The sequence below is a fragment of the Xiphophorus hellerii genome, chromosome 23, assembly GCF_003331165.1.
Source record: "Xiphophorus hellerii strain 12219 chromosome 23, Xiphophorus_hellerii-4.1, whole genome shotgun sequence".
In the NCBI taxonomy this organism is placed as follows: Eukaryota; Metazoa; Chordata; class Actinopteri; order Cyprinodontiformes; family Poeciliidae; genus Xiphophorus; species Xiphophorus hellerii.
In genome coordinates this window covers 22,685,463-22,713,261 of record NC_045694.1, presented here as the reverse complement: position 1 = coordinate 22,713,261, position 27,799 = coordinate 22,685,463, and the positions used below count along the sequence as shown (strand labels likewise).

At 39.1% G+C, this 27,799-nt stretch overlaps 5 protein-coding genes across 5 annotated transcripts in view; 3 read left to right on the top strand and 2 right to left on the bottom strand.

The window, feature by feature from the left end:
* The window catches only part of LOC116714047 (serine/threonine-protein phosphatase 2A 55 kDa regulatory subunit B beta isoform), a 55,644-nt gene extending 46,180 nt beyond the window's left edge, over window positions 1–9,464 (bottom strand). Inside the window, exon 1 of the mRNA XM_032554350.1 lies at window positions 9,024–9,464. Within this exon, the coding sequence (XP_032410241.1) occupies window positions 9,024–9,102 (79 nt within the window). The 5' untranslated portion in view covers window positions 9,103–9,464. The remainder of the gene's footprint in view (window positions 1–9,023) is intronic.
* A 369-nt stretch (window positions 9,465–9,833) lies between these two features.
* Window positions 9,834–13,260, top strand: rpl26 (ribosomal protein L26). Its single transcript, XM_032554355.1, has 4 exons — window positions 9,834–9,929; window positions 10,523–10,694; window positions 10,784–10,924; window positions 13,095–13,260. The coding sequence occupies exons 2-4, from the start codon at window positions 10,527–10,529 to the stop codon at window positions 13,221–13,223; spliced, it is 438 nt and encodes a 145-aa protein (XP_032410246.1). The 5' UTR covers window positions 9,834–9,929; window positions 10,523–10,526; the 3' UTR covers window positions 13,224–13,260.
* Window positions 13,261–14,492: 1,232 nt separating this feature from the next.
* atp6v0e1 (ATPase H+ transporting V0 subunit e1) lies at window positions 14,493–16,867 on the top strand. Its single transcript, XM_032554356.1, has 4 exons — window positions 14,493–14,722; window positions 15,178–15,225; window positions 16,369–16,492; window positions 16,596–16,867. Exons 1-3 carry the CDS (start codon window positions 14,619–14,621, stop codon window positions 16,460–16,462), a joined length of 246 nt encoding a protein of 81 aa, XP_032410247.1. The 5' UTR covers window positions 14,493–14,618; the 3' UTR covers window positions 16,463–16,492; window positions 16,596–16,867.
* Window positions 16,868–17,168: 301 nt separating this feature from the next.
* bnip1a (BCL2 interacting protein 1a) lies at window positions 17,169–21,315 on the top strand. Its single transcript, XM_032554354.1, has 6 exons — window positions 17,169–17,294; window positions 18,925–19,017; window positions 19,126–19,217; window positions 19,307–19,411; window positions 19,530–19,648; window positions 19,800–21,315. Exons 1-6 carry the CDS (start codon window positions 17,214–17,216, stop codon window positions 19,994–19,996), a joined length of 687 nt encoding a protein of 228 aa, XP_032410245.1. The 5' UTR covers window positions 17,169–17,213; the 3' UTR covers window positions 19,997–21,315.
* Window positions 21,316–25,073: 3,758 nt separating this feature from the next.
* On the bottom strand, window positions 25,074–27,172 carry nkx2.5 (NK2 homeobox 5). Its single transcript, XM_032555490.1, has 2 exons — window positions 26,768–27,172; window positions 25,074–25,915 (listed from the first exon to the last, which is right to left on the bottom strand). Exons 1-2 carry the CDS (start codon window positions 27,102–27,104, stop codon window positions 25,302–25,304), a joined length of 951 nt encoding a protein of 316 aa, XP_032411381.1. The 5' UTR covers window positions 27,105–27,172; the 3' UTR covers window positions 25,074–25,301.
* Between the last annotated feature and the right edge of the window lie 627 nt (window positions 27,173–27,799).

Here is a 27,799-nt window from a genome sequence, read left to right as displayed (position 1 = left end):
ACAGACACACCACATTACATCGTGAAAACAATAAAAACCTCCATCAACAGCCACAACTTCTCTAAACTGTGTTTCGGTTGTGATCCCTGCTTCATATCGAATGCTATTGCTCGGGTTATTTTAGCCAGGCAATATCTTGATGTCTCAGCAGTAAGGAACGACTATTTTTAGGACTGTGTTAAAAACTATGCTGGGAAACTATACAAAGGGACACCTAAAGTGAGATCTAATAGGACCTCGGCCATTGTTCCTTTTTAAAGATAAACACTCTGTTCAGCTGTGTTTCAGACTGTAAAACAGTTTGTTTTCTGTCCCGAGAGGAAATGACAGCTGATTCATCTCCTGCCTTGTTTTCCTGGAGTATCTTGTTCGGTTTTCATTGTTATTCTGGAGGCGACACACCGTGGTGAGCATCGTCACCTTTTAACTTGCCGGCCTCTGGCGTAAATCTGAGTTTTCTCAGATTCATCCCAGTCAGTTAAGTTGCTAATTATAAACCAGCTTAAAATGGTTCTGTACGCATTGGAGGATTGGGCAGGGAGCATCCTATCCTTCATTACCGTGAATTACTGTATGGTTATAATAGTTTTGGATTTTTCATCATAATTTAGTGGTATTTTGTTGTGACTTTTTGTTCATCTAATTCAGTTAGTTTTAATTTGTTTTTAGAGTGGGTTTGCCAGTTCTTATTAGTTATTATTAGTTAAATATTGTTTAGTTTTGGGATAGTTTTAGTAATTTTAGCTTGTTTGTACTTTTGTTAATTTTTAGGTGCAGAATTCAAAAAGGTCAAAGTATTGTATTGCGATTGCATAATGAATACTCAACGGAAGATGCAATTTTCAAAAGATATATTCAATTTCACATTAGTTTGGGACATTAATATAAATCCATGAACACGAAAAGGAAAGATATTATATGCATAATTTCAGTATGCCTCAGTTAGTTTCATAAAAACACATCATAATTCCAGTTAGCTACAATTTTTTTCCCCATTAATTGCCATTTCTCTTTATTTCAGTTAACAAAAGTGCTTTCTCAGTTTTCTCACTGTTTTAGCTAGCAGTAATAACCCTGTCCTAGACAGGAAAGATTCTGAATTTAAATGGATAAATTATCATTTGCTGTGCACAAAAGCCTTGGCAGGAGAGACTGAATAAAGTAGAAAAAAAAAAAGAGAGGTCCAGATCACCGGTTCTGGTGTCACTTGGGAACTAAATGTTCCGAAATGTGAATTGTTGTGCTTTTCTCTCACTGTTTAAAGTGTGCGTGACGACGTGTTTTATTATCGGCTGTATGATTTGTCCTTCTAATCAGCTGAATATTCTCTTCCCTGCTTCTGCACAGTCTCATTAATGTTTCATCTGAGCTGCACTGTTTGTATCTATCTTCATAAGTTTAAAAGGCTGCATTGCATACAAGCAGGGCCCCGCTGTTGAGTGGCACCTGCCCATGTTCTCAACACTTCCAAACACAGCCTGGGTAATTGGAATAATTTTGTCTTCATGTCTTCATTGAAGAAAACAACCTTGCAGATCCTGAGGGTATATTGATGACTTATTATTTATTTGCTTACTTTTCAAAAAAATGGAAGAAAAATGTTGACATTCTCCCGCAAAATAATGACTTATAAAATTGGTTTTTACAAAAGGTCATGCGAACGAGACCTCTTCTAAAACAGCAGAAACAGATGGGTGCAGAGGGAGGACTGAGAAAAAGAGGACGCCCATCCTGTTGTTCTATATTTACTCCAATCCCAGTAGTAGCTGTGTCTCTGTGCAGCTTTGTCGGCCAGAGCAAAAGGCCCAAGCAGTTCAGCCTGATAAAGAGTCTCTGTGTCTGGCTTTGCTGCTCCCAACAGAGACAAAGTCGACCTTACTTAACAGACCAGGTTTAAAACCACACGGATTGACGTTAAACTTTACGGGCCAGGATGCTAAAAGATATGTTCAGGTCCTACATGTTGTGAAACAACAATAAAGGTAAAAAATGAGAAAGAGACTGACAGCGCTGCTTTGCCTGGAATAACACTATAACCCGTAAGCGTTGTCGATTTCTTTCCCTCTCTCTCTCTCTTTCACTCTTACTCTCCTTGTTTTCATGTGGAAACCTAGCAGGACGTGTTTGTGGTAAAGTGAGATTGGGAGCGAGAGCTGTGTGAGAAAAAAACATTGATATGCTGCGGTGTTTTCTTCTTACTGTGAGAGAGAACATCATGTTGAGATCAGCCTCGGTGGGGAATTTTATTTTTATTTTTGTTTTATCCCACCGCAGATTACTTTATTACATTTCCCCTCCCCCCCCCACCACTTTTCTGAATCGTACTTTACATTGAAAGCATATTCTTCCAGGTGGATTTGTTCCCCTTCATTTGACTCACCTTGACCAGAGTCATTGCTAAATGGAGGTGAGAACACGACTTATGTTTGACCGTAAACATTACAAATCCTGGACCTCAGTTTGTATTTGCTAAACATGACATTGTGTTTGCATTCCTCCTTTATTAGAGATCAGTGCCAGCTGTTTCTATTGGAATGATTCCCACTGCTTATAACTGCACACAATCTGTACATTTAGGCACCCGGTGAAACACTTCGCCCCGAGAATAATCAGCCTGAAGAGACACAGCAAGGGTTCTCACATTATTCTTTCAAAATGTAATATTGTGAGGAGTAAAATTTTATCTCTGCTTCCTAAATCAAATTGTTTTATCATCCACATCCATAAACAGCGGCGATGGCTTTGGTGCAAAAATGTAACTGTAATCTGTACACTTCTCACAACCTTACTTTTTGTTCTGCAGATAGAGATAGAAGTAAAAAAATGTTTCAACAAAATGAAGTACCTCGTATCGACATGGATCTAAGAATTGAACGTCAAGTTATACAGTTGAGCACAAAATTATGTATACTTCCAGCAGATTTCGATTGAAACTGATCTGCTAATTGTGCCAAGCTGTTTCTTCAGGCTGAAAGTGAGATGAACATTTTTGGAGAGACTCAACCAGAGTCCTGACTTGAATCTGAGAGAGAACCCACGGACCTAATCATTAGGGAGACAGCCAGAAACCAAACCTCAGAAAATTGGAGCTCATAAGTTGTCACAATAACAGTAAAATGGTTATGACAATAAACTTTTTTTTTTCTTTGATTACTCAGAATGTTGAGCCCATATGTGGTTCAGGTTGGTTGTTTAATGATGTCGGGGATAGTTTTATTGGTTCCCCTTCAGCTTCAGGTTGACACTGGATGATTACTGACCTTTGTGGCAAAAACAAAATCTTGTTGCTATAGAAAATATTGAAAGTCATAATAAAAAAATCTCTCAGCTTTAATCCATGGTCTGTTGTTCAGTGCAACACATTCCATTCACTGACTGCCGATTAAAAGCTCCCACAACCAAAGACGACCCATGAAAACTATCTAGCGGTGCTTAAACATTGCGCTGCTGCAGTGGTTGCTGTCTCCTGATCCTCCTCTTCTTTTCACCATCTTACTTTGAAACACAAAATAATATCTATAACTGTGTATTTAACTATGGATTGACATGTGTTTTGGATATGTCTGACAGGATTGTGCTTTATGCAATGTATCAACTTCCATTTTTAAAACCAATACACAATGTGCAAGGCTTTAATATTGTTATTAAATGTCCATCATTTTATGTCCACAATCCACACAAAAACTCAAAGGCTGTAAAAAATGGTTTCCTAAACATGAACCTGGGTTTACTGTGCCTCCACTATTGCCTGATTTCAATCCAACATGGTTTCCTTTGGATGTAGTGAAACAGAAGATTGGCAACATGGATGTACAGCCAACAAATCTACAGTTGTTGTGTGATGCTTTCAGGTCAATACAGATCAAAATCTCCGGGGAGGTTATTCAAAACCTATAGTAGAAAGAGTCAAAGCAGTTCTGAGGGAAAATGACGGAAACCAAAGTGTTTGTGTGTCCTTGTATTATCAATCTCTGTACTACTGTTGAACAGCATCCCAATTTTTTTTAAAGCAGGATTCTACTGGAGCTTTCAGAACTTTTCTTGATGATCTGTCTATCCTTGATGGTCACCTACATAAGAGGAAATGCATATTTATGGCAATACAACTTTCCCAGACACAATTCTATTACAAAATTAAATCCTAGTAGCAGCAATCCACGTCTGCACTGCTGCTCAGCTAGTCAAAAAGACTATTATGTGAAGCAGATTGGGGTTTTTATCATTAGATAAGACTGCAAGGCTAGTTCAAAAAACCACATTATGTTACCCAGATGCTATCATCAATTTTATCTGGTTAAATTTTGCCGGAGTTTTGCTTTAACAAGCATGTTCTGCTTGTTAAAGATGAGACAGAGCAGACACGTGCACAAATGTGTCAAGTACGTCACGAGTGTTTGTCCCCGGCGGTGTGTTCAAGGTTGGGACTATCCTGAGGAATGCCTTCAGAGCTCTGAGTTGTCTGTCTGTCAGGCAAACAACAACACAGCGAGACTTATGATAACAGAACACATGCACACCAGCATGCAAACCCTGCGTAAGTAGCGAACCCACGGCCCGCTTTGTCAGAGCCCTGACAGAAGTTCTCCGCCTCCAGGCGCCGGCGCCACAAACTGCTCCTTTTATAAATTAATCACCCAGTGCATTAAAGAAACAACGCACGAAGACACTTGTTCGAGTCCCTGTCATTAGCTGCGATGATAAAATCTGAACAAATTTCTCTAAAACAAATAATGGGCCGCAGGGTTTCTGTCACCAAGAGCAACAAACGGAAGTAGGAAGACGAGGAAGCTGACGCAGGAGTGGGAGCAACCTGAAAAATGGCGAGGTGTCACTAAGGGAACCACGTTTTTTCATGACTCAAACACAAACCGCTGTCAGAAAAGTTTAAGACTTAATCCATCACAGCAGAACTGACAGGATTGATGTGAAACAGGAGAAAGAAAAAAATAGAGTACACCAAGGACAAAACATAGATGAAACCTTTTTAGAACCTTATTTACACTTACTGGGTCAAAGGAAAGGCTGACACAAAGTTGATACTGCGCCCCTCAGAGACTGGACCCAGGTGAATCAAAGTGATCCTGGCACAATATTCCTCATAATGACCCAGAAAAACAAAAGGAAAATACACACACACATGTCTAGCGTCTAGTACACCGCTTATGCAATGCATTTTCCACCAACATGGTGAATGCACACTCATCTTCCCTGGGGTAAACTCTGCTCAGCTGGAAACAGCAGACAAGAAAAAAAAAGGATTATCATAATGTACTGACCGGCCTCAGAAGACTTTTAAAAGTCAGTTCGAAGTAACCTCGGGTCACGCAAGTAATTGCATGACTTAGCGTGGAAAAAAACAAATAGTGCACAGAGGAGACGGTGTGTGCCTCCTTTACTCATCACATTTCCAGGGTCATCTGCTGTGTCAGCATCACACCCTGCAAGCCTGCAGCACACAGGACCCAGCAAACCTCTCTCGCTTTTTGCTTTCTGACTCCGACTGTTTCGTAACGGCCGTGCACAAAGAGAGCAGCGCCGGATCATGTTACTGTGGCTGAGCTCTAAGATCCATGGTCCGTGATCTATCCCTTTCTCCTATTATACCCATCCCTGATGACACACAGAGGGATTGAGAGTCAGACAGTGAGTTAAGGGGACGGCAGAGGCTGAGGCAAGAAAGAAGGGTTTCTTGTCAGCTTCACTTCGTAACATCTAGCTTTAACATGATAACGTTTCTGATATTACTCCACACCATCAGAACAATTTGACACTGACTTTAAAAGATAAAATTCCACTTTGAAAAAAGAAGAACTATCCTTGCGCTGCTATCTTTTGCAAATTCAGGCATTACCTAATGGCCAATCTCGTCGTGATAGCAGCTGCTAAGGTGTGGGGTTTATTAAACAGGTGGCTGGTGAACATCTTGTCTTTAAAGTTGATGTTTGAAGCAGGGGAAATGGGTGAAGGCAGTCCAATGTGGCCCCATTTACCAGAAAAAGCGACTATAGATCAAATAGCTGAAGAAGTTCATACTGACTTTCATAAAAAAGATAGACAGAATAACTGTGACTCCTGTCCACCACCCAAAACTCTCCAACAATGGGTACGTAAGCACCAGAATTTGGCTACGGAAATATGAAACATGGTGGCCTGGTCTCATAAATCATATTTTCTTTTACATCACCTGGATTAGCAAGTGCATGTGCCTCACTTACCTAAAAAACACACAGCACCATGTTTAGAAAAGTAATGCTTCGGGCAATATTCTTGTGGGAATCCTACTATAATATACTGTAGATGATAAAATGGTAGCAACCAATGAAATTAGTTGTTGGTACATGGTAGCATAACATTCATATAGACGTTATATGAATGTTACATTGACCATACTGACCTTGAACATCCATTCATGGAAACTGTATGTCCTGATCGGCACGCTTCCTTTCAGCAAAGATTGTTCAGAAATGGTTTGCGGAGCACAATGAGTTGCAGCTGATAACTTGAGCTCCACATGTGTTAAAACCAATCAAGCTTTGCTGTTCTGCAGACAAGGGTGATATACAGGAAACGCAAACCTTTTGGTCTAATTATTATTATTATTTTTGTCTCAACAGGCAAAAAAAAACACCTGTCTGACTCTATTTTTGTTGGGTTCTATTTAAAAACAGTCAAACTGCACCACATACATTGAAGCTGAGTCTTTGTACCTTACTGATTTTCATGATGTGATTAGTTGAAATTGTTTTTTTATTCTGAAATTGTATACTGTGCTCTGCTTTCTTTATATCATCCTTCTAAGGCGGCAGACACCCTTGTAGTCATTTGAACTTATCCCTAGCGATGATTCTTCAGGGTTTTTAAAAATCTTTCAGAGTTTTTCCTTTAAACTTTTGCTGCTTTTTCTTTCTCTTTCAGTCTGAATTTTCAAAACTTCTGGAGAGACATTAATCAAGGTTCCTGTAAAGGTGTCTCAAGAGAGACTGATTCTTTAGGAACCCGGCATAAACATTTTAGTTTTAAAAACAAAACAAAAAAAAACATTGGTACCCAACGTTATGTAATCTATTTTACATATATGTGGAATTTAAGCACTATCTATTTGATAATAGTAACTATAGAAAAGGGAAATCATTTTGGAGAAGAGAAAATAAAATAGTAATATAAACATAACTTGGATTTCTTTGTATGTTGCATCAAATCATACAAATAGTTAACCTGCTTGTATTTACTTTGCAATACCAAAATGTATTCTGAGTACCACTAAGAGCAACCCATGCACCTCCAGTGGTGCTTCTACCATGGTCTGAGAACCATACACTGAGCACTTGATTCTTTGTAGGAAAATATAACGCACAGTTCATAAATAGGTCAGGATACCGGGGGGCTTCGAGTATGACCACAACGTACTGGTATTCAGTATCTTACTTCCTGTGCCAATGGGCTGAAGCAGAAGGGCAGAGCATACACAGGAAGGAAGAAGGGCAACCATCCAAAACTAAATAATGCAATGCTTTAGTCTCCATGTTATGACCTAGTAAATGGCTGGTTATACAAAGACTCAGACCCCTCATGGGCCACATCTGGCAGAACAATCAGCAGGATGAATTGACCAGCAAGAATGTAAAGTCATTTAAGCTTCTGCTCTCAGGGTGGGGACTTTCAACATTACAAGTCTGTGTAACTCCAGGAAAACACCCCGTCATGTTTCAGGGCAATACACATTCTGAACTGCAGGAATAAGGACAGGAGCTATCTCGAAACAAAGCAGGTACTGCTTAAAACAAGGTTTAGAAAAATAAAATGAGGGGCACTGCGTGGTGTAGAGGTAGAGCGAGCACGCTCTATGAAGAGGCTACTGTCCTCAACGCAGCCACTCTGTGTTCATTCCTGACCCAGAGACCTTTGCTGTGTGTCTTCCTCCCTTCTCTCTCTGTACATTTCCTATCTGATGAGGTCCATAAAGACCTCTGGTGCTAAATAATCTTAAAAAAAAGAAGAAAATCCTATGAATGAGATGTCAGAAACTGTACTGAAATGATCAGGACTGTTTCTGGGTGTATGGGGCAAAAAGTAATTCTTCACTGATCTTCCCTTTCCCTGCAGGTCAGCTGACAAAAGGAAAGCTTATCGCCACTTTTACCTGAATAAAAAGGTTGAATTACCTTTTTGGTGTGTCAGCAAGTTTTCCAAAATCCTGTTCATTAACCATTTATTTGATTCAGGCGTGTTGGAGCACTGATGCATCCAAAAGTTGCAGAACAGAGGCACTCGGGGACTGGAGTTGCTGACCCTTGCTATGAACGTTTGGACTCCAAGAAAATTGTACTTACAAGATTAGTATTACAGATAAAAACAATATACTGGCTGTTTGACGCTGTTCGTACTGCCATACTCTTGTTTAAACAAGATACTATAGTTACTCAACAAACTGTGGCAGTCGCAAGTCTCCACTTTCCACTGTTCATTTGTGAGTCACAAACTGAAAAGTTTAGGTACCACTGCTACAGGTTGCACAGTTCTAATTGTAACATCGTAATATTTCTGAATTATTCTGTTTTTAACAAAAGTAATTATTTTATGTTATACATTTTTGTTTTAATATTTTTGCCTAAATGCCAAGCTTATAACACCTTAAGAATCTCACACAGACCAATGCCTCTAGGGCTGAGGGATAAAAGGGTTAAGAGGCCAAGGGGGTAGTTGTCATGCAACTCCACAAACTGAGTTTCTGTATTCTTGACATACTATGAATATGTGTTAACAGCGAAATGTAACCACGTAGGTTCACAATCAAGAAAAAAAACCCTCCATGAAATTTTTGTTATTTGCATCAGAAATGTTTACATTCCCCCCATTGGCGTTATATAAAAGAAACACAACACAACTTAATGCACTATGACACATCTGCAAAAGGCATTGCCAGTACAACTTCTCCACACGCATGTCTCGGGGACACCCAATTATGTTATTATTAAGCAACTCACGGAACCGTGGAAGCCCCCCTTTCAGGGGTCCCACCCTACCTTCGGTGTGGCAAGTGGAGGACAGGATGGTGCTCGGAGGGCGGAAGAGGTACGGGAGGTAACGGGAAAAACATTTCATCTTCTCCGGTGCTTGCCGTCGGGTGAAGAGCGCTGCGTTGCGGGCTCCACATCCGCACTGCTGCCGCGACGGCCCAGCCAGAGACGAACCGGGGAGGTGCGGGAGGGGAAAGAGGCTGTTATGTCCGCGGCGGTGCAGGGGGGCTATGACAGCATCTCTCCGGATCTGGTAGAGCTGCGCTCCGACCGGTGGGGAGCAACGCCGAGTTGTTTAAGCAGGACACTAGGGGTTCGCGTCTGTCCTGACAGCTGAGGAAGTCAGCACCAGTGTGGTCTGTGGGTGAAAGCAGCCTCTGCTGTTTGTTTGTCAGCTGCTCAGAGTGGGGAGAGCCAACTGCAGCTGATTACAGAGATCGAACAGTGAGATATGACACACTGTGACGAACAGCGGCATGAACTGGATGAATCATAAACAAAACTTGTCCGCTGAGCAGATTATAGATTAATTAGGTTTGGCGCCACCTTGTGACGATTGTGTTTATATTAAACAAACTTGTAACGTGGCATGAATAAAAGCATATTGGAGAATATGCTTTATCTCGTGGAGAGTCTAAAAGTTACTTTAATTCGCAATAATACAAAAATGTAAGTAAAAATTAAACAACTTGAAAAGTTTTGAAATGACCTTTCAAGCCCAAATGTAATAACTATAAATATTCACGGAAGCAGCGCAGATGTCAATACTAGAAGTAGGTGGTCTTTAATTTTGTTTATGTGCGTTATTTTTTATACGAGCCTGCACATCTCGCGAGACTTTACTTTGAACTAATGTAGGCGGAAGTACATTGCAGGTCTCTTTTCCGCCGGCCATAGAGGAGCAAAGGCAGGGTAAGGATTCCTGTCAGCGAAATTCACCAAAGTTATCAACATCCATCCTCCATGTAATGTTGCTGTGTCGCAATGAACACACAGTAACACAATGTAAACATGAATACTAATAAATCACCGATATTATTGATGCAATTTTAGTGGTAGATTATGATATATGGACAAACTGTATGTGGTTCTCCCTGCTAGCTACGGCTCTATCCGCATGCCTCTGTCCGCTGTAGTTGAACGACTTCATTTCGGGTGAAAGCGACTGTAATTCTGTGAGTTTTATAGTTCCACGAGTTGCGTCAACTAATTCTAAGAAGTTTCCGTCCTTATGAAATAACCGAGTTTCCTTTTTAGCTTGTAGTTAAACCTTCGGAGCGCCGTTAGCTGCCTTAGCATGTAGCTTTACGCTGTGAGGACTATGCTAGCTTGTATGCAAACAGTTGCTCTACTTCTATGTGTAATAAACTTCATGTTGGCCACCATAATCATTTGCAGGCTTTATACTGAAGATGTTTGGGAGGCTTGGAGCTATAAGTGCCGTTTTCTAATGGAAATGTGAGCTTTACAGTTTAACAATATAGCCTGTTTGTTTCACTCCACAGCATCATGAAGCTTAACCAATTTGTAACATCCTCCCGTCGCAAGAACCGCAAGAGGCACTTCAATGCCCCCTCACACATCAGGAGGAAGATCATGTCTTCCCCGCTGTCCAAGGAGCTCCGCCAGAAATACAACGTGAGGTCCATGCCTATCCGCAAAGACGACGAAGTGCAGGTAATGTGGTTCCGATAGATGAAGAGTTCTGGTCGAGATGATGAGGTTTGATCACAGTGTTGCTGAGCCAGTGATGCTTTTTCTCTCAGGTTGTCCGTGGACACTATAAAGGGCAGCAGATCGGCAAGGTGGTGCAGGTCTACAGGAAGAAGTATGTCATCTACATCGAGCGTGTGCAGAGAGAGAAGGCCAACGGAACCACAGTCCATGTCGGCATCCATCCCAGCAAGGTGAGGCACATTACCCGAAGGTCCTCGGCTTGAAGTGTTAAAAGTGAGCTGTGTAGGGTCATGTGATGATGTCTCTACAGGTTGTTTGAATGTGTGGGCTTGTCACACTGAGAACTATTGTCTAGTATTTCATTGGTTTAATTATTTCAGCGTGTCAGAAATGTGGCAAAAAGGATTTGCAAGTGGAAAGAGTGAACTTTGTTGTGTTGGACTCAAATAACAAAATTGTCTAATGGTGAAAAACTGCTTGGATGAATCTGTCCAACTGATGTAGAGTTTATTGCAACTATTACAGGGTTCCTACACAATTTTAAAGAGTGGGATTTGTTTCTATCACTTTCCAAGTTTGGAAAACTTGTTCAGTCACATCTGTGCCACAGGATAATTTCAGTTGAACATTTTCGCCTTTAGTATTTTAGTTTTCAAGTGTGTAACAAACTTGCAGGGGAAAGTCGAAATGACAAAATGTGTAGAAACTCTGCTGTTAGCTCTCGTTAATTGGACTGTAAAAAGCGTTTGCTCCGTTTACATTGTTGACATTAGTTTGCTTCAGGCATTCAAATTCAATTAGCCTGGGATACTGTAGGGATGGTTCAAAGCTTCTGTGTTATAAAACTGTTTATGTGGAAGTTGCTGCCATGGATTAAGTCAAGAATTTGGGTTCCGTGTGTTGCACATGTTGACAACAACCATAGTGCATTATGTAAATCTGAGGCTTTTAGTGTTTGACTCTTAGTATTACATGGCTGTGTGGGGGGAAAAAATAAAGGAAAAAATCAGGTGGACTTGACATTTGAGTGAATTATAGAGTGTAATTTTTAATGCTTCCATTTAAAACCTTTAATATTTTTATTATTTAATTTATCTAGTGCATATATAACTTTTATCTTTTTGTATGATACAATCCACTTAATAAATATTATTTGTTATTTATATTTATTTATTTATTTGGATTGTTATTGTTATTACACAATCTTAAAACCATAAGTCAGTGACTGATTTTCATTACACCTAGCAAAATCCAACTGTGTTAGCATGTTAGCTTGTCCTGCTGTGTGTAGTTGCACAGCTTTGTGCATGTTTGTATTGACACTGAACTGACCCAGAGCAGTATTTATTATATGTGGATTAACAGTGGAGATCAGAGCTGTTTCCTTTGTCATTAAGACACAAAGATGAGTGAAATGTGCTGCTGACTACTCATAAATATTTTGCATAAAACCTTCCTCTGTCAAACATTAGCAAGTTTTCTTTAACTGTTTAAATCAGGAGTGGAAATGCCAAATTTCCAGATAATCTTAACTGTCCTTTTAAAATTATTGTTTTAATCTGTTTTTCAAATTCTTTGTAAATATGAGTGCATCCAAATTAAACACAGTTATTGGACTGCATGCTGAACCACAATTTCAAAATTTTAAAAACTCAAGACTAACTTGCACTACAAGTGTCCTTGAACAGCAGGGATACCTTGCCATCAGTGGGTCACAAACTTGTTTACACATCCTTTGACCCTTTCCTGGTGTTGTGGAGAAGTGCTCACAGTATAGGTATAGATTATGATTGTTATTTTATATGTTTATTTATAAAGCTTAAAAATGTATTTGAAAGCATAACAAATCACAGGTTATTTTTCAGTAGTTGCACCTTAAGCGTTTTGTAGTGCTCCATGTGATCCTGCATCTAAAGCTCTGCCTTCAAAGAATACCTATTTATTTTCCATTTAGTTGCGTCCAGTTAAAAGTACATGGTTAATGACTAAACACATATTTGTCCATCCATCCATTTTCTGTACACCCTTGCCACTGAAGGGTGCCTGTGCCTATCTACAGCGAGACATTTTTGTGTTTAAACAAATTAAAATGGTGTAGAACTATGGTGAATAATAAAAACTAAGTGGCAGGTTGATGTCACTGAAACATTACTTTAAAAAATTCTGCAGTTACTTTGTTTCTGAGCACTTTATTCAAATCTTTATGTATATTTCTAAATCTTTATGTATATTTCTGTCTCTTTCTGGTTATTAAATGAAGTTTTGCATTGTTTTTGATGCTACTTTCAAAATTACATATTTGCTGACGATACACAGCCAAGAGAGATTTTGTTGTTCTGAGGGCTCTTAATAATTGCAGTGAGACATGATGCTTACCAAGTCATGTTTTTATTTTCCCAGGTGGTCATCACTAGGCTAAAGCTCGATAAGGATCGCAAGAAGATCCTTGAGCGCAAGGCCAAGTCTCGCGCTGTTGGGAAGGACAAGGGCAAATACAAGGAGGAGACCATCGAGAAGATGCAGGAGTGAAAATGATCTTTTGCTATTAATAAACTGTATAATTGGATCTCATTTTGTTTGGAGTTTTATGTGTACATATATACATGCATATAAATATTCCAAAATTAAGACATCACAAAATGTGGCTGTCCAGATTTGTGACTGTTTAAAATATGTTGTGAAGCATTCATTTTAAATTCTGGCTGACAAAAGTCTGTGAGAAAGAACATCTCAACTTGAATTTTGACCTATCATGTCACATTTGCATATTTTCTGAGTTAAAATATTTTAGGGCTGCTCCAATGTCCTTTATGTCCTCTGAAGATCAGTATATTAGTTTTGTAAAATTAAGTCTTTCAGGTTAGGAGGTGGGTAATTGTGGAGGGAGCCAAAAGTCATTTTGAGACATAACTTTGTTTTCAGATCCTTGAGGCAGAATGAAATCAAAGTTGCTTCCTTTGCTGTCTGAACTATTTTTTTCAATTTCCCCAGTGATAAATTCACAACTTAAAGCATGTGTACTGCTAACCAGCACAGTTGTAAGAAACTGAACCAATCCAGTGTGGTACTTTTTTCATAATTAATACATTTTCATTTTAGTGTAAAAATGTTTTTGTTAGACTATGCTTTAATCAATTTATATCCAAAAGGTATTTTAAATACAGGAACATTGCAAATAATAAATCAAAATAGCAATATGTTAAGTCTATTGCCCAAATCTGATAACATTGATGCACAGCTATAGAAGTTAAGGTACGAAATGGCAAATAAACAACCAATACTTAAATGCTAGTGAAGTACTGAAGCATAAAGTTAAGTAACGTAAAATACTGAAGGTCATGCACCACTATCCATTTAAAATGTAAGAAAATCCAGTTTTTGTGTAAATGTGTAATTTCACAAAGTGACCAGTAGGTGTCAGAAAATGCTTATTTGAATTCCCAAAAACTGAATATTGTCCAAAACAGAAATGAATGTAATGTTTCAGATTATATTCATTTACCGTTGGTCAATGCAAATTACGCTAAGAAAACCACAATAACCTGCAACTACATTATGTTTTACTTCCGTCCTACTTTTTGTGCACTGCAACACACAATTTTAAGATTAATCACAAATTCCTCGAGTTTAATTATTACTTAAAAAGTTGTTTTTTCCCCTATCCCGTCAAAATAAGCAGCGGACACTTCTAGTTTTTTAAAGGACTAGTCCCTGCTAAAAAATAAATATGCACAATATTAAATGGGTATATTTTCCAGCACATAGACGGCTCCTCCTCCAGCCTCTTCACTTCCTCCCTCTGTCGCAGAGTCATGTGATACGTGCTGCCTGTTCCCCCGTCACAGGATATATCGTTTGGACACAGTAGCGAAGTTGAATTAAGTTGAACGTTTTCAACTTTCAGACACTCCTGGTTTTTAAATAATGGCGGATCAGCGGTTTGCCATCGTCATGTCTGTGATGACTTTGTTTTGGGGAATCGTTGGAGGAGTTGTGCCCTGGTTTATCCCCAAGGGACCGAACAGAGGGTGAGTTTGTTAGCTCACATTAGCTTTCATCTGGTTAAAGTCGAGCCAACATAAAGAAAGCTACATTTTTCTGAAAGTTTGTTCTTGACATTTTTCCGTAAGAATGTTTTTTTTTTTTTTGTAAAGTAGGTTTATTTTAAACTCATTTCTTGGCCTGACTTTTAAGCGCTACACAAGTTTGCGAAGTTCTTGTAAAACTTCAGGCTAGCTACGTGAAGCTAATTTCACAGTCTGTTTATGTAGCCAGCTTTATTTCAGTAACTGTTTATGATGAAGTTATTGTGTCATACGTAAGTACACTTTCGGTATAACCCCGTTTAGACATAAATACTCCACATTTAATATATTTAAAAAAGATGGGAGCTGTTCTTAAAAGTGCATTGCTGCTTCCTTTTTTTTCTCCTCGGCTCACGAGATTTTTTGAAAAAAATACGTTTTCTCTTTTTTTCTTGCAGAGTTATTGTCACAATGTTGGTGCTAACTGCAGTCTGCTGTTACCTCTTGTGAGTATTTCCATCCAGGATTTCTGCTTCCTCCTATATGTTATTCATTACATCTAAACCTAACACTGTGAAACAGAAGGAGGATGCATTTGTCTGGATGTGTTGCTATTCTTACAACCATGCATTATTCTTCAGCTTTTGCTTAGACAGTAAAGCTCCTCGAGATCAAAGATCTGACAATACAGTTAAAGCAGTTGAAAATATCAATAAAGTTATCGCACCTCATAAAAACATTTAGAGATTTCTCACATTTTGTCGCACAAAAGCAGCCACGCACTAGAATATATTTTTATTAGGCTTTGATGTGATGGGACAATGTAAAGCATTGTGTGATTAAGAAGGGAAATGACGCATGACTTAAAAAGGTTTTACAAATTGTAGCTCTGACTGTGTGTTCAGGGAACTTTTGCCCAAGTCTCCAGTCTTTCTGCAGTGGATATCTGCACCTGCTGCAGTTATTATGGCTCTGTTGGCCGATTCTCAGATTAAATGAAAACATTTTTCAGATGACTGATTGAAAGGACACTTAAATGTTCAAGGAGTGCGTTCCTTGGTCTTCACAAGTTAAACTGGGAATAAATAATGCTCGCTTAGAATCTATTGACTATTTAGGGTAACTTCAGACGGTTGGTTGAACAAAATTTTATTTACAACTATGAGAATTAACAAGAGAATACAAATATTTGACCCACTCTTCAGATTTTCATTTGTGAAATCTAAGTGCATTTTGTTTTTCTTTGTTTCATTTAACAACAATGCACTACTTTGTCTTGTCTGTCATATAAAATCCCGATTAAAAAAAACATTGAAGCATGTTGCAGCAGGACAAAATGTGAATAGATTTACACAGGGCACCTAACTTCCGTAGCCTATCTGGTTTATATTCCATTTACTTATTTATCATGAGTGCAACAAACTATGTATGGGATATTTAAAAGATTGATTATTCATCTCGCATGTTGCACACAAATGACCAGAAGAGGGCAGTAGAAGCAAAGCTGTTTTCTTGTCTTCTCATCCTAGAACAGCTCTGTGTAGAGTAAATCTTGAATTACCTTTTATGATATATTGGCTGTTTGAGAATATGTCTTTCAATACAGATGGAAGCTGAAAAGTTATCTTTTTGTATGTGCTCTCCATCAGCTGGTTGATAGCAATTCTGGCTCAACTGAACCCACTCTTTGGGCCATCCCTATCCACTGACATCATCTGGTACCTAAATTTGGCCTGGGATTAACTTGCCTTTCAAGAACTCCTTACTTTGCAGGTAAATGTCTCCCCATCAGCTCACCTTTTGGAAATCATGTTTGCTCAACAGTTTGTTTTTTTTTCTTTTCTTTCTGAAACTGTTTCCTATTGTTTTTCTACAGCATTGACGGCCTGGACACTGATGCTATCCTTTTCCGGAGACCATTCCTCAGCTCACCGAAAACCAAGAACTCTGTGCCTTCAGTTCTGGGAGTGATGTCGGCGTGGGTGCCTTGCTTAAAATGATCTTCAAAAAATTAAGAGATTTTACTTGATTTTTCTGAACCTTAAATTAAAAACAGCCTTCACTTGCTGTTGTGTTTATATGTTGTGTACATTGTGTGTAATAGGAGTGTGAGTGACGTCTAATTAAATTGTTTTGAGGTTGACACAAGCTTGACTTGTTTCTGTTTTCTTGCTGCTAAAGAATGCAACAAATTTTAAGTCCCAATTAACGAATTCCTAAGTTCCTAGTTTGTTTGTTTGTTGTAGTTGTTTTTTTTACTTCCATGAAGAGGTTTAGCTTGACAATTGAAATCTCTGAGAATGACATGTTTTTTTTTTTTTCTTTGATTTGAATTATATATGCAACGGCATTCTAATAAGGCTAAAATAACGTTTGAAACATGATCGAGGTACTTTTAGATGTATAGAAAAAGAATTATGTTTTATGTACACACTAGCTGTATGAAACGGGCAGCTTCCCGCTTGCCGTATTTGTAGCCGGCTACGTTGGCAACATGGCGACTTCGGATGTCCACGTCCGAGTGTGTGAGCAAGAAATACTCAAGTATGACTTGGAAATCAAGGCTCTCATCCAGGTGCGAATTTTCCTCTGGTAAGACCCTCCAGCGATATGTTAGGGGACGGTAGTCTTCTCGGTTGTCATGGACAACAGCTAGCCTGTATGCTAAACCAGAAACGTAACGCCTCGTGTCTCTTCTAGCAGCAGTTTGTGACTTCATATTTCGACGACTTAACTATTAATTTTGAAGGAATTTAGGGTAGTTACTTTTCATATGGCAAATAAAAGGTGCAAAAAAAAACGGATACCAAGACAGCCGACTACGTCATGAATTGTTCTAGAAAGGTAACGTCAGTCCTACGGGGTGACGTTTTGTTAGCGTTTCTTATATTTGCAAAGCGTAGGGGGAAAAAATTAGTGAAAACAAATGTTCACACTAGTGTAAGAAGCATACAATCTGGGGAAAAATAGAGATTACATATGTGTGTAAATTTAGCATTTTATGTCTCATTATCAAAGAGGTGTGCTTCAAAGTATAGAAAGAAGCAACAAAGAGGGTTCAACTTCAAATTAAGAAATACTTTATTAATCCCAAAGGAAAATTAAATACTCCCTGACTTGTGTACTATTGAATACATTAACAGGCAAATATATTTGAACTAGTGCAGTATTATGATCATTAATAGCATTATTTCAAGTACATTTATGGGATTAAGATATATTCTTTGCTATTCTTTTTAGATCCCGACAATAAACTATTGGCCAGATTATTTATTATTTACACATACAGCTTAATAGAATTTAAAACAGGCATTTTGTAAGGTGAAGGAAACGGGGATTATAGTGGAGCTAAAATGTGATGAATTTACTTGAACGGACGGATTACATTGTGTTCCTGTATTATTATAATTTTTTTAATGCTGGCGTATAACCTCCATCTAAAAAGAGTGCAGTTCTGGGTTCTGTTTGAAAAAGTATAGAGTTTTATTGTGTTTTAAATGCCAAGCGCCACACATGCTCAAACCATGTTTGTTTTTGTTTTTTGAAGAAAAAAAGTGTTGATCATTATATATTTTAATAAAATTTGTAATAACAAGTCACCGGCACCCTAACAATTTATGTTAAACAAATGCACGAATGGATGAACAAAGAATTTTTAATTCATATTTCTTCAACTTTTCTATTTAGAAATCTTAAACTTCTGGTTTCTTTGGGGTATAAATGTCCATCTAACCTGCAGAGTGTTTAGATCCGGGTCAAATTAAAAAAATATCTAATTATTTTCGCAATTTTTTTTTTTCTCGCACTCATAAAAGTAAAAATAATTTTTGATTTCATCACAGCTAGAGCCTTTTTTTCAGTTTTCTCACTTTTGTAATTTCTTTTCTCTGTTGTATTGTTGAAACTCCTATACCGTTTGTCAGACATTGACGCTTAGCGCTTTAGAGACGTGTTTGTCTTTGTTTCTTTTTAAATTCAATACATTTATTTTCAGGAATCTTAAAACTTTTTCACTTTAGAATAAAATTCACCTCTCATGAAGAAACCAGTTAAATTCTTCAGTCGTCCGGGTTCTTTTTAGACTTTATTTTTTTTACAGTAATATTCTGTCCTGTGCTCAGGATTCCATTCTCCTTTGAACATTTACGAAACGTAGCATGACGTATTACTGGATGTGTGCAGCTTCATCCGTCTTGTCTCGACAGGACATTACGGAGTGCGACGGCCCTCAGAGCAAGCTGACAGAAATAAACACAGACGTGAAAAAGCACTTTCACAACCTCAGATTAAGGATTCAGGTGAGAGTCTTTATTTATTTTTGGTACAAGAGAAAAAGAAACAAAATACATTGCTTCGGGTGAGAACACGTTTTGCAAAATGTCCGTGTCGCTTTGCGGTTTAATCAGGACTTTGAACGGATGGCGATGGAGCAAGACAGAGAGTCGGACAAGCAGGCTTTGCTCAGTCAAGTAGAGGGACACAGAAAGCAGATGCTGAGGTGATCGCTATCAGATAACCAGCCATGTCTTTGCTATGTCATATTTCTGAGTGCATTTCTGCTCAACGAACACAATCTTTTGTTTGCAGCAACCAGACGGCCTGGAGGAAAGCCAACCTCGCCAGCAAACTGTCCATGGACAAAATGGAAAAGCAGGCGCTGCTTAATGGAGCCGATGGCGCTGTGAGGAAGAGGTGAGCGGGCAGCCTGCTGCTCTGTCTTAAGATGTCCTTAAACATCATAAAACCGCAGCTTTCTCTTCAGAAGAAAGTCGATTTTCAGTTTATTTAAAGAGCTGCTTCGGGATTTCAGGAAGATGACCAAAGAGGGCCTCGCCCAAAGTGCCAGCGACATTACAGAGAATCTCATGAGCATCAGCCGGATGATGTCCCAGCAGGTTCAGCAGAGCGAAGACTCCATAACAACACTAGGTCAGTCAAGGAAGGACCGCTTGTTAGCGCTAACTTCGCAGCGACCTTGGTTTTGTTAAAAGTCAAAAAGTAATCCTGCTCTGCTTTTCAGAGAGAATATTGTAATAAACACCGCTGTTTTTGTTTATGTTTTTTTTATTTCTGGTTCAAGCAACCTCGTCGAGAACGATTCAAGAGACGAACGAGGAGTTTAAAGCCATGACTGGGACCATTCAGCTGGGCAGGAAGCTCATCACCAAGTACAACCGCAGGGAGCTCACTGACAAGCTGCTCATCTTCTTGGCGTTGGCTCTGTTCTTCGCAACGGTTCTCTACATCCTCAAAAAGAGGCTGTTCCCTTTCTTATAGACCAGAAGCTTCGGAGGATCCCTCCTGAGACCAGATGAATTTCCCTCCATGGTTGGCCTACATTCGCTGTGAATTCCAAGCTGCTCTGGAAAAATTCTGTCCACAAATAGGAGGCTAATCCTGCATGTCTGCAGTTCTTCTTAGTGTTTAATTTATTGAGCTTTACATTTGTCAAACTAAAGAAAACAATGCTTTAAATGTAAATCTGTGGTTTAATGACCAGTTAGATTGCAGTGTGTTTATGCGTCATTGTTTCAAGTGTCTGTTTTTGTTCTTAAATTATCTTAGAGGTGGAAAGACGGTGCAAATCACAAGCAAGATGCATGTTTTTTTTTTTCTCTCCATCAGATAATTAGTGTTTAGTCTGATAAAAGTTCTGAAACTACAATATTTTGTAATATTGTCGATTAATTTCAAATAATAACCTGAAATTACATGCATGTGCATTTTGGAAGCAAATCCAGAGCTTAATATTTATGTGCAGCTGAGTTTGCCAGTTTTTATTATCCAGTATGAGATAAGCAACTTGCAAAACCACTTAGACCTTTTTGTATCAATGCTGTTCGTCACCAAGTTCTGTATAATTACTATTATGTATAATTTATAACTGCTAAAAAGTGTCCTGATTTTCTGAATTGTCGTGTTGAATATTGGCACCTTCATAAAATAATGGTTTAAGTCATTTTTTTCCCAAAAGTGATTTTTGAAAAAGAAAAACAAAAAAAAAAAAACATAATACCTCTTTATTGCCAGAAGATGATATAGGCAAGGGAAAAAGAAAAAAAAAAAACTTTTGGCGAAAAAAGACACGGACTATTATTTTATGAAGATCACGAAATGTCTTACTTCAGGTCCTGTTCTCTGTTGTTTTTTTTGAGGGACCGCACTTACTTCAGGTTTCATTCCTGCTTCAAACCCAGCAGGGTTTCATGTGCTGCACTGAAGCTCCGTAAAGCAGCAGCAGCGCCGTTCACACCGGCAGAGATAGAGCCACATTCATCCGCTGCCTTTCTTCAGATAAGACCCGGAAAAGCAGATAATTCCGACAGACCCCCCCCCCCACTCTGCCCTCTTATTCCAGTGTGGGTGGTGGATGAGTGAGGGTTGATATTTTTAGGTTTGTGCGCTGCCGTTATCTGACGTTGCCTTTTCAACACCACAGAGGAGAGGATGGTCAGAGAAGCTACATGACCTTGCTAGCCTCTATGCAACTGCTTTCCATTGCCTATAGGTTTGTCATACGAATTATTTTTATTTTTAATTATCATTTTTTTTCCTGGTTTTTAATAAACATTAACTCTTTCGCATTTATGTTTGAATTGCGTTGCAGAATTGTGCGTATTGTTTTAAAGAGGATGACAGACGGAGTATGTGTGAAGAGACCTGAGAGATGCGTAAGCATCTCCTTCTCATTTGAAGTGGAGGCAGTTGGGCTGAGCCTGCTCCTCTCCTCTCCTGGACACTTAGACGAGGCCTGGTGCTCTCTGTTGAGCAAATTAGACTATTCTTCCATTTAGCACAGAGATATTGTTAATCGAGTGGTTTCGTTTGTATCTCAACAAGTGGGTCAGGGTCTCTGAAGAGCACAAAGGGGAGCACATTTCCCCGCACACTAAACAAGAGGCGAACCGAATCGAAACTTCAGCAACTCCTCGTTTGTTTGACACGCAGCTTTTGCCTGAGATGAAATCCACTTGCGCTGCTTTGGGAATCATTTCCCCTAAAAAATAAGTAGTAGTAATTTTGTGATGATGCTCTTCAAAGCCCTGAAGCTAATATTACACTGTAAAAAGGACTGATGGAGGATGCTTCTGCTCTGCCTCCGATCCACGTGGTGCCAGTGACTGCTCTGTTTATAAGGCTTGCATTATGGATTAAACGCATCCATTCACCAAAAGGAGTTAAACTAAAATTTGTGGTTAGAAATGTTTCTGTGCTAGAGCAAAAATTTAAGCTTGTTTCCAACTAGTTTAGCTATAAATCTAATGCTAAAGTCAAACTATTCTACAAAATAATCCTCCTAACCCTGAAAACTGCACAGCCGGTTGTCAGGGAAAACAATAATATGATTTAACATTTTATACCTTAATCACAAGTCATCTTTTTGTTTGTTTCTTTTTAGCATAGATTATAAACCAGAGGAGCAACATTACCTTCATGATTATTTAAAATCCAACAAATTTAGTTGAGTAATTGTGTTTTTAACACACTTGAAAAGCTTTTAACTTGCCTTAGACATACAGAATGTCGATAAGTAACCATCCCATTTAAGACTTATTCAGATAGATGTTTGCAAACAGTTACAATAAATGTTGCTTAGTTGTAAAGATTTATTTTATCAGTCAAAAAATTGGATTAACTTTGCTTTTTGACAAATTTTTCTACTGTCGGTTCATTGTTTCCTTTTTAAAACATGATTGAATAAAAACTGTGTGTAGCCTACTGCTTGGGAGCACAGTTTCACTTTTGAGTGTAACTGCTGTAGCGATCTCGTGTATTTATTGGTTAAGTTGGAATTTTGAAGGAACGCTTTTGTCAAGCTTTGACTGTATGCAGACACATTAATAGCCAGAAACACTTGTGCTAAAGTCCATAAATCACACAGTCCAGCTAAAATTAATTATTTTAAATTAAGCTTTATTTAAACCTAATTCTCAGTGTGTGTAAGAAGCACTTTAAGATTTCCAAGTACACCTGAAAGGCCAACAATAGATTTTGGGTTTTTTTTAAAAATCTTTTCGGTGTGAGCATTTTTACATTTCAAGTTGTCTTCAAAGGTTTATTACGGGTCAAGGTCACGACCGGCAGCCGGCTCTGCCCCCAGCGGCCTCTGAAGCGTTTGTGTACAGAGCGAAGTTGGCTGACAGCCGGCTGTAAAAAGGAATAAACTTTTAACAACCTTTTCACCTTGTTTAAGTAAAAATGACTGAAGCTTTCTAACAGCCACTTGAACATTTTAACCTGACAGGAACCATGCCAGGGTTTTTAACAGCCACTAATCTCCATTATGAGGGTTTATAGTTCATTCTGTCAGGATGTCATTAATTAGTTCCTTCTTAGTCACCGCTAAGTCACCAATTTTATTTCAAATCCAAGGAACATTGGGAAAGCAAATTGTTGGAGTCTTTTCATAAAGAAATTGCATACATTTTCTTCAAGTGTTTAATATTTTCTGACCCAAAAGTATGGAAGCTGTGAAGACAAAAGACCCTCAAATCCATCCATCCATTTTCTAACATCCATTTCCCTAGTGGGGTCAGGAGGGGTGATGGTGTCTATCTCCAGCTAATATTCCGGGCAAGAGGCAGGGTACACCCTGGACAGGTTGCCAGTCTGTTGCAGAGCAACACAGAGACAGACAGGACACACAAGACACACACACCCACACACACCTAGGGAGAATTTAGAGAGACCAATTAACCTGACAGTCATGTTTTTGGACTGTCGGAGGAAACCGGAGTACCCGGAGAGAACCCACGCATGCACAGGGAGAACATGCAAACTCCGTGCAGAAAGACCCCGGGCCGGGAATCCAACCCAGGACCTTCTTGCTACGCAGTGGCGCAGTGCTACCAACTGCGCCACTGCGTAGCCCCCAAAAGACCCTTAGTTGAGTCAAATAAATTTTATCTGATTGTAAAATAATTTTGCTCAACTGTGTTGTCTTCCTGTGCTAAAAAAAAAACACACAAAAAAATAATTGGAGAACTCTGCTTGAAAATGAGACTGAAACTGTAATGTATTTTTTAGATGCGTGTTCCAAACAAGTGGCCTGTAAACCTTTATATCCCGTTCCTTTGCAGTGGCTGCCTCATACGTAGCTCCTTTTGCTGGCAAGTTTGACTACAACATTAGCTAAGCAGGTCTGCCTACGTAAAGCTGGATTCAAACTTCAGTTCCTGCTCAATCGAGGCAAGTTTCACATCCACAGTCATGACAGTTCCTGACTTTGACTTATTATCCACAATACAAGCCACATATCCAAAACAATGTATAGCTACACTGTAAAAGTTAGTCTTGAAGGGTGTTTCTTAGGAACCATTAAAAGTTCAAAGTTTTAACCAAAAATATAATTTGTAAACGTAACATTGGATTAACTTTAAATTCTCTGAACATTAACTACTTTTCTTTGATTAGATTTTGTCTGAAAATCTAGTTTTGTTTAGCCATTATTCTAGAAGGCCGACATGTTTTCAAGAGTTGTGTTGTCAAATGAACATACAGACTCAGTGAAGGTGAAAAATTGCTGTGAGACTTGTGGTTAAAAAATGTCTGTGTTGGAGCAGGAATTTAAACTTGTAATTGATTTGTTTAGCTACAGTGCTAACGCTACAACCTGTTGGTAAGCAGAACTTCTTAACCCTTACTCAGTGGACAAGACTTCATAGCTGTTGTCAGGGAAAATCTGTACGTCCCTCGATTTCAGATCACGAAAAAAAAACTGAGGTTCTGTGTGATTTATGACTCTACTATGGAACATAACTGAGCTCATGATCCTGTTGTAAAGCTATAGGGGTTATACTTTACTTTTTAATTAATAAAATACAAATGGAGAAACAATATCTTTTGTGTTTAGTATGCAAGTTAATACAAACCCATAACTATGCTAATCAACTGGAGTAAAATGATCTAAAAACACAATTTCCTTAAATTTGTTGAGGAACAAAGTTGGAATTGTTGAATATCTCAGGAATATTCATTCAAAATATCCTAAACATACAGTAGATGTTTGCACCAATTTCCTTGATTAAACTCTATGTCTGTTAAAAGCCAAGGCTGCTCGAATTGAATGATTGTTAACATTACATTTATGTGAAATTAAAATGATTTAATTTCAACCATTTCATTGTTTAAAACCCAAGGTCCTTCAAAATTCTTTCCTACAGGGAGAATTTTGAATTTTGTACAACAAATATATGAAGCAACCCATAGGCTTTCTTTCTCTAAATTTAACAAACTGTTTGAATATGTTTACAATAATAATAATAATAATAATAATAATAATAATAATAATAATAATACTGTTCTGACAAATTTGAAATTCAAAATAAAAGTAGAATATGTGACCTTCTGTTTCAACCTTTTTTATTATTACTACTATCATTTACGCAGAAATTACACAGTGCGCCATAAACTGTCGTTTTAGTTACTTAGGGGGGAAAAAAACAACTTGGTGCTAAAAACAAGAACAACCCAAAAGGTATAGCTAGAGCTACATACATATTCCTTGCTGTGTGGACACCTTTAGAAATCCGCATGCAGTCTCAGAATCCACTCAAACTAACTTGGCTATTGGATGATTTTGTCACCACGTCCTGATGCCGTGCAGCGAGGACACTCTGTTACTGGGAGAAAACGTGTTCTGGACATTATTCAAGTCTCCCACCCCGAAGTTCACGTAATTCCCGTTGCCGGACGAGCCCTGCACAGTCTGCATGGCGCCTGCAGGATAACTGCACGCGTAGTTTGTGTTGCATCCGGGCCCGGCGTAGTTGCTGAAGGCCGGGTAGTTGTTGTAGGCGAAGTGATTGATGGGTCCCACGCTGTAGGAAGGGTTGTAGGCGGCCGCTTCCCCGGCGAGGCAGGGCTTCCCGTCCCGCACCAGCACCGGGACCGACACCCTCCTGGGCGGCGGCAGGGACACCATCTCCAGGCTCTGATCCTGCCTCTGTCGCTTGCACTTGTACCTCCTGTTCTGGAACCAGATCTTCACTTGGGTCGGGGTGAGTTTGAGCACCCCGGCCAGGTGGTCTCGCTCCGGGGCGGACAGATACCTCTGCTGCTTGAAGCGGCGCTCCAGCTCGTACACCTGCGCCTGGGAGAAGAGGACCCGCGGCTTCCTGCGTCTCCGAGGCTTGGGCCGCTCCAGCTCCTCGGTCTTTGCGTCCTGCTGAGGCCCGGCAGGGGCGCGGAAATCTTCTAGAAGCCCAGACAAGACAAGAGCAAAAATAAATGCAAGTTTCCATAAACTTTATTGCACTTAGATAAGCCATTGGTGTAGAATCAACATGATCAAATGGTGCTACACCAATAAAACTTAGTTATAATTTAATCAATATCATCAATTTGCAAACATGATGCAGGTTAATTTTAGTGAACAGAATCACGAAAGCTTTACAGCTAAAAGACACTTAAACAAATTCATTTTAAACACTTAAATAAATTCACTTAACAAATTGCTCAGATTCAAATTAATAAAACTGATTAGTTAAATACAAATCTCAAATAAATTACTTCTTGCTAAATAAGTTGAAAGTTAGAAAAAAAAATCTGGCTCTAAAACGGATTTGCTCTCATCTACAAGTCCTATGAAAGTTCTTTGCTTTTACAAAACTGATGTCTTCTTTCACAATTCAACCCGGAATGTGTCCGCATCCTTACCGTTACCGTCCACAAGCAACAAATCACGACTGACTGACCCAACATCTTCAGTAAGAGTCTCACTGACAGGAAGGATATATTTAATTTAGTTGGACGTCATCCATTATTTCCTTTAACTTCATATTTGCCAGCAGATGTAGTTGATTAAAAGTTCATGTTGTGAATAATTCCTAATAAAGTTCATTTTTTTTATAGCGTAATGGCGCATTTGACGGGTGAGGAACACGCGCATTTACAGATCAGGCGCCGATTCCAGCCACTTGTTTATTAGAAGTCTTGTTGCTTGTTTGTATAAAGCTATTCAGTTCCTTCTTGATGCTCATTCCACTGAGACTTCTCCAAAGTAAAGTGCCCTAAATTTTGCGCGCAGGCCCGCGATTTTATGCTCACCTTTTCTTCGTTTCTCCTCAAACGCATCTGATTTCGCACCCCTCTCCATTTCCATCCCCGTGTATGATTTGCCGTAAAATGTAGGCGCAAAGTTGCCTCTGCCGGCCTTGTTGGAGTCTTGGATGTCCTGGTGAGTTAGGGAGGAGGAGGAGGCGGCGGCGGTGGACATGTCCCGGAGAGGCTCCTGCTTCAAGCGGGCCAGCATGCAGGATGAGGTGGCAGAGCAGTCCATGCGCGGGGAAATGTCAAGAGAAGATACCATCACGTCGGGATTCTGCTCCAAGTTTAATATATCCTTGACAGAGAAGGGTGTGGACGTGCTGGGGCTGGGAAACATTGCCAAAAAAAGACGCACGAGAAAGGAGGGAAAAAAGCTATGAATCTGTCACGTGGAAGCAACAACAAAAAAAATATGTCAACAAAGAGTCTCCTGCCTGGGAATATTTACTGGTTTTAAGTGTTAGTTTCGTCAACCAGACCGAACTTGAGTGAAGTGTGCATTTTGGATGTCAGCTTTGTCTCCAGAGTTTTTTCTTTCTTTCTGGGCCTCGCTGTGTCTCTCTCCTGGCTGTGACGCAGGGAGGAGGAGCAGGGAGGAAGGGGAGATTAACCTAATGCATTTGTTCTATGACGTGAGGTGATGCCACACGGCATGTTCACTACGTCATATTTTTAAATTATTATTATTATTTTTTAACGCTTTTTTATGTAAAAAAAAAAAAAAAAAAAAAGTTAAACTAAAAACTTATGTGACAGAGCAGAAAAACAAAACAAAACCTCAATTGCTTTGCACAGATGCCAAAATGTTCCATTTGAAGAATCGTCCAACCTGGATGAAGAACATCCGCCATCTTTAAAACTTCCCAAAGGTGCTTAATTAGATGTCGATCTCGACTTGAACTGGTTCATTCAAACACCTGAATATGCGTTGATTAAAACCACTGTAAAAAAAAAAAAAAACAACAACAACAAAAAAACAACAACAAACAAACAAACAAAAAAAAAAAACACGTCTCTAATTTACGGTAAAAT

What these genes read in the sequence shown, in the direction of transcription:
- rpl26 (XM_032554355.1), top strand. Translation starts at nt 10,527, where the DNA reads ATGAAGCTTAACCAATTTGTAACATCCTCCCGTCGCAAGAACCGCAAG. An exon ending in GCAAAGACGACGAAGTGCAG is followed by an intron (nt 10,695 to 10,783) that starts GTAATGTGGTTC and finishes TTTTTCTCTCAG; the next exon opens with GTTGTCCGTGGACACTATAA. An exon ending in TCGGCATCCATCCCAGCAAG is followed by an intron (nt 10,925 to 13,094) that starts GTGAGGCACATT and finishes TTATTTTCCCAG; the next exon opens with GTGGTCATCACTAGGCTAAA.
- atp6v0e1 (XM_032554356.1), top strand. Translation starts at nt 14,619, where the DNA reads ATGGCGGATCAGCGGTTTGCCATCGTCATGTCTGTGATGACTTTGTTT. An exon ending in CCCAAGGGACCGAACAGAGG is followed by an intron (nt 14,723 to 15,177) that starts GTGAGTTTGTTA and finishes TTTTTCTTGCAG; the next exon opens with AGTTATTGTCACAATGTTGG. An exon ending in GCAGTCTGCTGTTACCTCTT is followed by an intron (nt 15,226 to 16,368) that starts GTGAGTATTTCC and finishes GCTCTCCATCAG; the next exon opens with CTGGTTGATAGCAATTCTGG.
- bnip1a (XM_032554354.1), top strand. Translation starts at nt 17,214, where the DNA reads ATGGCGACTTCGGATGTCCACGTCCGAGTGTGTGAGCAAGAAATACTC. An exon ending in GATGGCGCTGTGAGGAAGAG is followed by an intron (nt 19,412 to 19,529) that starts GTGAGCGGGCAG and finishes TCGGGATTTCAG; the next exon opens with GAAGATGACCAAAGAGGGCC. An exon ending in AGACTCCATAACAACACTAG is followed by an intron (nt 19,649 to 19,799) that starts GTCAGTCAAGGA and finishes TTCTGGTTCAAG; the next exon opens with CAACCTCGTCGAGAACGATT.
- nkx2.5 (XM_032555490.1), bottom strand. Translation starts at nt 27,104, where the DNA reads ATGTTTCCCAGCCCCAGCACGTCCACACCCTTCTCTGTCAAGGATATA. An exon ending in TGAGGAGAAACGAAGAAAAG is followed by an intron (nt 25,916 to 26,767) that starts GTGAGCATAAAA and finishes CTGGGCTTCTAG; the next exon opens with AAGATTTCCGCGCCCCTGCC.